Source organism: Octopus bimaculoides, chromosome 2 (assembly GCF_046866305.1).
Source record: "Octopus bimaculoides isolate indiv1 chromosome 2, ASM4686630v1, whole genome shotgun sequence".
Taxonomy (NCBI): domain Eukaryota; kingdom Metazoa; phylum Mollusca; class Cephalopoda; order Octopoda; family Octopodidae; genus Octopus; species Octopus bimaculoides.
The window spans coordinates 130,520,956-130,532,585 of record NC_142929.1 but is presented as its reverse complement, the minus strand read 5'-3'; the positions used below and the strand labels follow the sequence as shown (position 1 = coordinate 130,532,585).

Below are 11,630 nucleotides of genomic sequence, written 5' to 3'. Positions count from 1 at the left end.
CCAGTTTATGCGATTACCTTAGCTTTCTTGTCCATAAAGGGTTTAGCTTTATGGTGTATTGTCAGATCCCAAAAATCTGTTGGCCTTTGAACTCTTAAAAATATGGAGACATTTCCCCACTCCATATTTTTAACAGGTCATGGGCCAACAAGTTTTTGAGATCTGACGATACACCATAAAGCTAAACCATTTATGAACGGGGTATTTAAGGTAATCCCATAAACTGGCATCCCCAATTCTAATATATGTATTATTATTATTATTATTATTATTATTATTATTATTTGTGTGCATACATATGCATATGTTTAAAAATACACACCCATATAAACATCCAAATAAAGGCAGTCTGGAAAAATGGATGTTAATATTAAATATATATATAAGGCAGCAAGCTAGCAGAATTGTTACCATGCCAGACAAAATGCTTAGTGGCATTTCTTCCAACTTTATGTTCTAAGTTCAAATGCTGCTGGAGTTAACTTTGCCATTCATCCTTTCAGTGTTGAGCACTAAGGTCAACATAATCGACTTATCTGTGCCCATGAGATTGCTGGCCTTGTGCTGAAATTTGAAATCAATATTACATATATATAATTTTTATTTGAATATATAAAGTGCTCACATGTATATGTACAAGTAATTATGGGTTATAAAATCTTGGAAAAAATATCTTTCATATATAACACACTGACTTATTAACATTATAATATATAGAATAAAAAAGTGTTAAAGTAAGATTTATTGTGATTGGTGTTCAAAATGTACTCAAAATGTTTACACATCTTCAAAGTAACAAAAAAGAAATAAAAAGAAAAAATTAAGTGCCCAATGAACTTTACTGATGCAGGTTGTGTAAGTGTACCTACTATGAAGTCAACTGTGAAAAGTTAACTACTATGGAAGGATATAAAAGACTAGTATGGGAGGATATAATGTAAAAAGTTTCATTTTATTCCATTTAAACATTTTCATTATCAAATACTTTTCATCTTTTAATAGAAACTCATATGGCTATATTTCTTTCTAATAATTGCAGTATTTCAGGAACAGAGGTTTTATTTGCTTCTCACTATGATAGCATTTCAATAATGATAATATTTACATTTAAGCTTTTTTTCATTTTTTCTGGGGTTTTTTCCATATGAAATAAGACGTAATTTTGAGTATGAAATTATATCTATCCTCATTTATCATAGGTGTATGGTTCAGAAAAAACTACAGTGGTAAATGAATCATCACCACACACTTTGTGAACTGAATGAAAAGTATATTTATTGACACCAAACTCATGGCCCATAACAACAAAGCTTCACCATTATGTACTTTCTTGAGAGAATACACCCATCTACACTGTTTGTTAAGTTCAGGTGTCTTAATAATTTTTCTGTTCATTGGTTCCATTTTGATGGATACAAGTAGGTAAATCCATATAAAAATACACAACCTTAAGCACAGTCATGTAAACACAAATGATAGTGCATTCTGGGTAGCAGAACCTTGTTATTGGGGTACATTTTTATGATACAAGTAAAATCTTTGACTGAACACCAACTCATGTTATCACAGATCAAGCTGTGATAAATATAACATGGTTCACAATTGAACATATGTTATCCTGGATCAGTGATGAATGAATCAGTGATAAACACAGCTACATTTATTAAATTCTGGCCCTTTCTGTACAAAAGGCTGACATTAGTAATACCATGGCAAGCATGGCTGTTTACTGTCATTGAAAAATGTCACATTATTATAGCGAAGTTTTTATCATCTTTACCATATCTAAAAGTATTTTAATTCTCACTGGTAATTTCATTGCCATCATGTATTAATTGTATTATTATAACTGACATTATTTCATTGTTCAATTTAGATGCAAAAATTTTAGTGAGTAAATGGAAGGAGTGAAAGAGTAAAATAGATTAAAGTTGGTAGTAAAGCTAAGATCAGTTGAATTGGTGCACACTTAAGCAAAGTGAGGGAGTGCTAAGAGAGAGCAGGTAGATGTTGGCAAGCATGTTGAGATCAATGAAAACAAGGTCAGTTGAATTGGTGCATGCACAGACAAGGTGGGAGCATGGAGAAAATAATGTGTATGTGATAGTGAGGTTTGAGCGTATAGGTACTGCGAGTTTTGGTCTAAAATTGTTAAAATTTTCTTAAGTATCTGTCATGGAAGGATTACATGCTGACTCTTGAAACTAATAATCATACTTTACAATTTCATATGTGAAATTCAATAATCAGAGTTTCAGTTATGTGAAGGATGCCTTGTGTGTGCATGAATCTTTCTCTATCTCCCTGTTGCCAGAGCAGCTGTCTGGCTTCCGTGCCGGTGGCACGTAAATAGTTCCATTTGAGTGTGATCATTACCAGTGTCGCCTTCCTGGCACTTGTACCAGTGGCACATGAAAAGACATTCGAGCGAGATCATTGCCAGTGCCGCTGGACTGGCTCCTGTGCAGGTGGCACGTAAAATACACCATTTTAAGCGTGGCCATTGCCAGTACTGCCTGACTGGCCTTCGTACCGGTGGCATGTAAAAACACCCACTACACTCTTGGAGTGGTTGGCATTAGGAAGGGCATCCAGCTGTAGAAACTCTGCCAAATAAGATTGAAGCCTGGTGTAGCCACCTGGTTCACCAGTTCTCAGTCAAATTATCCAACCCATGCTAGCATGGAAAGCGGACATTAAATGATGATGATGATGACACACACACACACAATGACAATATACATAAATAAAATAATGATAAACATAATACAATAATACACACAGAGTAAAGTACAATAACATAAATGCAATATAATGATACACATAGGTTTTACACATTACAATAATATAAACTCACTCATTTCATTATCTTTTTTACCTGTTTGTTCTTGTTAACATTGGAGGTAGATATCATCACTCTAATTCCATTAATCCTTTGAGCTTGATTGATACAGAGTGAAGGGAACTGTTTAGTTTAATCACAAACTATCTCCTGATACCGATGATGTGATTGTTCCTTTCCACACAACTATTTTTGTGGGAAAGAATGGGAGGAACTAGAGGAGATAATTCAGAGAACCAGCAACTCCCTTTTGTATTTTGGGGTATGAAACAACCTCTTTGGTGCCAATGTACAGAAACAAAGAAGAGTAGAAAGGACACTTTATAGTTTAGTTTGGGATAAGGCAACCTCTTTAGTGTTAGTACCATGCACACAGTACATTCTGTAAAGTAATTGGTGATAAGAAGGGCATCTAATTGTTGAAACCAAGCCAAATTAAAGGATATCAATGAGGTATGGTTCCTCGTCACTTTAGGAGGGAAATAACAGTAAATAAGAACTGTTACTATTCTCTCTCATGTCAGAGCATGATATGTTGTCCAACCCATGCCAGCATGGAAAATTAGGCATAAAAAGAGTGGTGGTGATGATGATGATGTTTATGAGGTGGTATCTGAATGCTGCAAAAAACTAAGGAATATAAATAGAACCATGAACATCAGTAAATGATATATTTCATTTATTATTTATATTCATGTTCAATTTCTTTTGAAATAGTTCCCTTTGGAACATATTCAGCAATTCCAGCTTGTCTTCCATACCTTATAACGATCCATCAGATGGTGTTGAGTTTAACTCAATACTTTCCCCACAAATGCAGCAAAACATGGTGTTTTGCATTCCTTTAGACAAGCTGTGACAAGGAATCTGGTGTCTAATAGGGTCCCCATACACCCCAAGCCTCTCAGTAGAATGTCAGTCTGTTGCCAGATTACATATTTACAGCGGAGCAATGTGAAATGAAGTGTTTTGCTCAAGAACACAACATGCAGCTGATCTGGGAATCGAAACCATGACCTTGTGACCATGAGTGCAACACAATAATTATTAGGCTATGTGCCTTCATATATGTGTATGTGTGCATGTGTGTGAATAATCGCCCAATGACACGTACAAGCACCCACTACACTCTCTGAGTGGTTGGCGTTACGAAGGGCATCCAGCTGTAGAAACTCTGCCAAATTAGATTGGAGCCTGGTGTTGCCATCCGGTTTCACCAGTCCTCAGTCAAATCGTCCAACCCATGCTAGCATGGAAAGCGGACGTTAAACGATGATGATGATGATGATGATGATACTAAAACTGTTCACAAGTATTGATTTAAATCTGTAAAATGTTTTCTTTCCAAATATCTTACTTGAAAAGAACCTATAACTGAACTATGCTATGACAAATAAATACCCTAAATAAAAGTATCAGAAATCAAAATATCAAAAATTGATATAATCTTCATCTTCTACAACAATGTTTCATGGATCAAGAAAAACAACACCAAGCCTTTCAAAGTAAGCATAACCTGTAGAAAGTTTGAGACTACTGAAATTAGCAAGATTGTCAGATCATACATTCTTAAGGTTCTGTATGATAAATTGACTTTCATCATTGGTGGCTTATATAGAAATAATGGACTACTCTTTGCAGTTTCAGGCTTCACTATAGAGACAGGTTTAGAAAGAACATAGACAGTTTCTGTAAGAACTTGGGTTTCTTGTTTACTGTTAGTAGTCAATTTCTCAACATAGTTTTGAAGCTAAGAAACTCCTCTTACAAGCCATTTATGAAACCATTACATTATATAAACCTTACCTAAAGCCATAAACATACATATATAGATGTGTGTGTGTGTCCGTCTGAAGGCTTCTGCATAGTTGTATGTAAAATGGTAATGAGAAACTCTGAATAATGACTCATACCTTCAACAAATATTATTCAACTCTTCTTAACAGTACTGAATACTTTTTTACATCATTGGAACTCAATAAACCCATAATAATGTCTCTTACTCTCTCTCTATATATATATGTGTCTGTGTTGTGTTTATGTTTGTGGTCTAAAACTGGTGTCGTTTATGTTTATGTTCCTTTATGTCCCCTGATTTTGCAGTAGTTCAGTAATATAAATTGATAAATTAAGTGCCTACTAAACTATGTATTCGTATAACCTATCAATAACATTAAGAACCTAAAGCAAATAGAAAAATAAGAGTTTTTACTTTTGCTTTACAATGTTTACCATTGTTCCTAAAGTATTGTTCTGAGCACTTTATTAATTAGAAGTGTAACACACAACTAATGTAGTAGAGCAAATCCAAGCTAAACCAACACAATAACGAATGTGAAGTTGCAACCGTGTCTTCTTAAATATTGATCTCATAAAGTATGAATAATATATATATATATATACATATATATAATGTTAACTATTCTAAAACTTCACAATAATTTTCATGTGTCAGTTTAGCTGGTACCACTCTTTCTCTCTTATTTTTCTGATCTGTTTTACTTTTCTTTTGAAACTTTGAAATATCTTCAGCATATTTCACTCTGAAGTTTGAAATATTGACATATCCTATATAAGTAGAATCTATTTTTTTACTTACTGTTTATCAAAAATATATTTTCCTCTGACAATTAAAAAAAAAATTAACAAAAAAAATATATAAATACTTGTCAAACAAGGCTGTGTATATCTCATTTTTTTTTATGGCTGTGTTTAATCATTGACATTTTGTCCTTCATTAATATGATTTACAAAAATTAAACATTACAGCTTCTACTGTAAATGCATGTTAAAAAATAAAAAAGAAAACAGAATTAAACAATAAAAATTGTTTGTTTTTCATCATTAATAAACTTCACTGTTCAACAGATTTCATTGTTTTTTTTTTTGTTTTTTTTTTCATCATCTCATCAATGTTTCATCCTTTTTTTTTTTTTCTAATTTCTAATACTTTTGGTCTGATTATACACTAAAGCTCTTTAATAAAATATCTAATTGAAATATTGTCAGATGGTTAATATAACTAGATGATATGAGGTAACCCTCATGCAACTAGACAAAGTTTTATAATATTACCATTTTGCATTGGTTTATTTGGACTAATGAGAGTACAACAGCTCTTTGCCAAATACTTGCTATTGAAGCCAGAACTCAGCCTGCCTGTTCATTTCTCTGTGCTCTCTCTTTCACTTTTCAACTAGTACCCCAACAAGAGTAGTAATTGGTGAACACAGCTCTTGTTTTAGTTAGCCCTTGCAAGTTTTTTATAGCTGACTGAGACATAAAATTGTTGTATCTCTACTCCGCCAGGTTACAAACTATGAATATCATTTGGTTTTTCAATTTTAACAAAGCTTTCTCTAACCACAACACACATAACAAAAAGAACTTTATTCCAAGAGCATGTATAATGCTATTTCTACCATATATTTAACTCAAACCATATATTCTATTAATTTTGTAATAGAACATTGTTACTTTTCACTGTATGAATTAGTGATTTATAGTACTACACCCATTACACTCTCGGAGTGGTTGGCATTAGGAAGGGCATCCAGCTGTAGAAACTCTGCCAAATCAGATTGGAGCCTGGTATAGCCATCGGGTTTCACCAGTCCTCAGTCAAATCGTCTAACCCATGCTAGCATGGAAAGCGGACGTTAAACGATGATGATGATGCTGATGATGATTACAAATAGATCTATCTTTCTTGTGGTACATAGAAACTAAAAAGGAAATATGATACATAATTTACTGTCGTCATCTATCTTAACTATATTTTATATATTGGTGATCCCTATGTGATGTCTATGGTTTCTCTATATTCTATGATTACACAACAACTAATGAAATCCCCAAGTAACATGTACAACAAAAGCCCTTTACAGTGTTGGGGTGCAGTATTGAGGGAGATGGCTTATTGCCAGATACAGAGAGGCTAAAGTAGGAAAGAGAGACAGGAACACGTGTCTTACTGTTGAGGTGATAAATGAGTACCTCAGCAGAAAAGGGAGAAATGATATTAGAAATGAGATATCAGGGTATACTGTTAAGGTACAAGAAGGTGGATAGAAAGAGTAGAGGGGCAGAGAATTGAGAATGACTGGGCTTTGTTCTTGGTTATTAGAAAGAGTTGTTTAAATGTAGTATTTGATATTAGTAGAGAGAAGATAAAAAAAATGGTTGAGGGAAGTAATACTGATGCCTTACACAGGCATAACAGTTTCAAATTTGTATTGGTGTATGGAAATTTTGAAGGATACTCATGACATAACTGAAATAGTTTTTATATAGGCAGGGATGCTTGTACATATATCTAAGTAATAGTTCATATTCATTTATTGGATATTACAAATGAGGGAATGGAACACATGATGGCTGAGCATCTTGGTCAATTATTATGATATGGTTGATAAAACAGAGCTAAAATTTTAAAGGGTTCATTTTTTATCAAAATATTTTCCTGTGCAGTTTAAAATGTTCTCTAATAGTAACTACACTGGTAAGTTCAATAATATCATTGACAAGAAAAGTTTATAAAATATTCTAATTATATTCAATCATTACAAGGGATAACGATACTGAATTCTTTTGTAACCACTGATATATCTTCATGATTGTTCTACATTTGTTTTTCCATGTTGACATGGGTTGGACAGGTCTGTTGAAACACAACATCTTGCTGCTCATCACTGTCTTTCATCATCTGACATATACAACATCAAAGAAAACCGACCAGTCTTTGTTGTTATTATCTATGTTGCATAAATATAAACTGGATAGTTTTTAAATAATTACAAATAAATGGTAAACAAAACCTTGAAGAGCTGGTTATGAGCTTGATCAATGTATGCTATTCTTGTATGCTTTAGCAGAAATAGCAGCACATAATTAAATATCCTGCCTTCTTTAATATAGATGATTTCCATCTTTTAATTGCAGTATTGCTTAATGAAAGTCATAACTAATAATCTATAATCAGTTGCTTACTTAAAAACAGATACACTAACACATTATGCAAAATAATTTTACTATATCTATTCCTTTCAATAGATTGTTATTGAATTTTTAATATTGATAAAAAATGTTAAATATTTACTATGTACCAATAGTGAATATTATAACAAAGTGAATACCAATTAACATGCCAATACAGAATTCAAAATTTCAATAGACATTTAATATTTCTAGGTAGAGCTTTTGATTATACCTGTATTAGTTAGACATGGGTTGATTAGTGCCTTATGAGTGTCGTTTAGAAAAGGAAAACTGTGGAACATATAATGTGTGTGTTTGTAAGTATTCATGTGCTTGTTCCCTGGTATCAAATTGATATTAATTAATATCCAATTTTTTACCCTATTGTTTTAATTTATATATATATATATATATATATATATATATATATATCAGAAAATGAGAAGACAAAGGAATAATCAATTTTCTTACGAACTTCATTAACTTACAGCTGTTTCTGGTGTGTGTGTGTGTGTGGGTATGTGTTGTTTGACAATGCATATTGACAAAAAAAATGCAAGCATCAGAAAGCAAACTAATAAACTGGTGCGTTCAAAAAAAATACTAAGCAGCGTTTATTCAACCAGAGTTACACAGATACTTCTATACTTCTTCCTTGTCACTCTTGGCACTGGAACTCCAGTTAACATGCGATTAGCCTACTGGAAATTTTTTAACCAATGACATGATTGCATGCAAAACACATGATATGAAAGAAAAAAAAATCTATCCATTAATCTATTAAAAACCATTATTTTGGTTCATAAATAGAGTGACTTGTGGGATTGTTTACAGATAACAATTAGAAGTATTTCTGTTTTAGCTTCCTATAGTTGTGTAGGTTGGATGAATCAGTCTCATGCTATCTTTTTTTCAGCCACTAATCTGCATTTCTTCTATCATATGCAACATTTTCTACTGCAGTTTGCTTCTACATTCTTTGTCTTTCACGTTATATCAAACATATGATATTAATCTGGTACCACTTCAACTTTATTTACTTTAAACTATAGGTAAATGATGTATTAATTCTTCTAAAGAAAGCTGCCCTGAATTTTAATATTATTTTTATAATGACTGATTAAGAGGAAACTGTATAGAACTCACCATACATACATGACAAGTTCTGATCTGTTTCCATCTACTAAATTTCATTTACAGTATTGATCAATCCAAAGTTATGACAGAAGATACTTGCCAAAGGTACTCTACAGGCAGAGGGACTGAACCCAGAACCATGTGGTTGTGATGTAAACTTCCTTTTTAACTTAGCCATGCCTGTGTTTATTTCCAATGCGAAAGCATATGTGAACACCAGAAAACAACTACATCACCAGCTGGTGTTATGCTGAGGAACAATTCAGTTTTTGTAGATAAAAAATAGCTTGTTAACAAATCCCTTACTTTGAGTGGTAGTCAAATATATAACATATACTAACGCAACAGAGTTTTTACCGACATCATTTGTGTTAATATATATTTAGCAATTAGATCAACTAACTACATTCATCTTAATCACATTTTCAAGCTCATTTTAGTTGTTATAATATGAATTAGAGAGAGTGAAAAGAGAGCTACATTGGCACACACTAACAATTTCTACTGAAAGCTTTTGATTTGAGAGATGTAGTGGTATGGAGGTATTAGTCTAAGATCAACTGTGATGCAGTAGATTTATGATCAAAGCATTCCAGCCATGACCATTACATATTATTTTATTCAGATAGTTTATCAAGGAATATATTATCCATTGTGTATTTCCTTGTTTAATGTGTTAAGATGTGATATAAGGGTAGTTTGGTTGCTGCTTCTAGCTTGTCAAAGGACCAAATACAAGCTAAAATCGAAGTGAGAGATAGGTGGAGCCTATAGCTGGAAGAAGTCCTCTTTAAAGATATTTAAATATTTTATCAATTTTCTCTTCTATACTATTCCAAAGAGAGAATATTTAGAATACAACCTCTATAGTATGAAATGACCATTAGTAAACTTAACCACAGCCTTAAATTGTGTTGCAATTATATGTCATTATGTTACAGCAAAATTTAATTCTAAAGCTGTGAGTATATTCTACAAAACAGCTGAACAAAAGATAAATTGGCTTATTTGAAATATATGAATGAATCTGCTTATTGTTTGAATATGAACATTAACACAATCTACCATTTGTCATATGATTTAGCTGGTCTTTGAAGCAACTGAAAAATATCAAACTATGGACAATAAAAGCTATTGTCTGTAGTTATGTACTGAATGTGTCTTCTAATAACATCGTCGTTCATCATTATTTAACATTCATTAAGGTAGTGAGCTGGCAGAACCATTAGCACACTGGACAAAATGCTTAGCATTTATAGTCGAAAGGATTATTTCATGTTCATTTTCCATGCTGGCAGAATTTTTTTAGTTACTGCTCTTAGATCAGCGGAACTGCATCTCATACTTTTTATTTTGGTATGGTTTCTACAGCTGAATGCTCTTACTAACATCAAACACTTTGCAGAGTGTACTGGGTGCATTTTATCTTAGCATAATCCCTAAAAAGGTTGCCACATCTTTGACAAGATAAGACTAAAGGGGCCTTTTAATCCTGTTGTCTCTGCTCATTTGACAAATATTTTGCAGAATGTACTAAGTGGATGTTATTGTGGCACCAGATTTCCTTGTATTCAATAAAAGGTTATTTTATATATCTAGAAGGAAGTATCTTCAATATTTCAACACTACAAAAACTTGATATTGTATGAATTTTGTTATTAAAACTTTTTCATAGTGTGCCATTTTAAAAGAATTTATTAATTAGTATTGAATTTCATGAAGTGATTCATTGTTTAAAGTTTGTGGTTGGAAAAATATCAATCAACAAAACCATTTAATTTTATATTGGTTGTTTTGTGCTTGAATAGTCTGAATAAGTTTACAAATTTTGTGTTTACATATACGGTTGTTGCTATACAGCTATATTAACCCACAATGTTACATACTTTGCATTAGATTGTGGCCAATTTAATGCTTAGTATTCAATCCAAATCTCAGCATATTGTGCAACTGCTTAACCTGCTTGGAATAGCAGCTAAATCTCCCTCAAATGACACCCTACAATTTATAAAAGAAACTAAACAAAGGTCTCACTAAATGCTTTGGGTGATAATAAAATAAAAAATAGACAAGATGGTCACAGTTAGAATATCTTTGGTCATAGGTCTCATAGACAAATGTGGAAGTATTGAATTGTTTATCAGCATAGAACTAGCTGGTTGTCTAATTGTTTTCTGTGTTCCCATGTCTTTTAGTACTAGAAATGGCATGGTTGTGTTGGTAAGAAATTCATCTCACAGTCACATAGTTCCAAGTTCAATCCTGCTGCGTGGCACCTTGGACAAGTATCGACTATCATAACCTCAGTTTGGCCAATCCACAAAATTTGGTTGATGAAAAAACTGTGGAACAACAGCTTTTTTTTTTTTACTTATTCTCCAAATTTGGCTGGATTCAAACTCAAAATATTACTCTTCCAAATCCATTATATTTATTCTTTTAAGTAAACCAAGTCATCATACAAAATCAATAAACACATGAGCCTGACCAGCTTTGTGCTGATCCCTGTTGAGACCTTAGGTGTTCTCAAACCCCATACTACCAATTTTCTCTGCAAAATAGGGATGATTGCAGCTTGTCTGAGGAATGTGCCCTGCGAGGTGGAGTGGCTGTTGCAGTGAATGTCATTGGTCTGTCTCTGCAGTAACACCATTGTGGTCATTACCGAGGGACA

The 11,630-nt window shown here is 32.8% G+C and overlaps 1 protein-coding gene across 1 annotated transcript in view; it reads left to right on the top strand.

Annotated features, from left to right (window-relative positions):
* The window catches only part of LOC106879224 (SEC14 domain and spectrin repeat-containing protein 1-B), a 41,639-nt gene extending 38,887 nt beyond the window's left edge, over positions 1 to 2,752 (top strand). The window contains exon 18 of the mRNA XM_089338181.1: positions 1,200 to 2,752. Coding sequence (XP_089194307.1) covers positions 1,200 to 1,256 — 57 coding nt within the window. The 3' untranslated portion in view covers positions 1,257 to 2,752. The remainder of the gene's footprint in view (positions 1 to 1,199) is intronic.
* Positions 2,753 to 11,630: the final 8,878 nt, after the last annotated feature.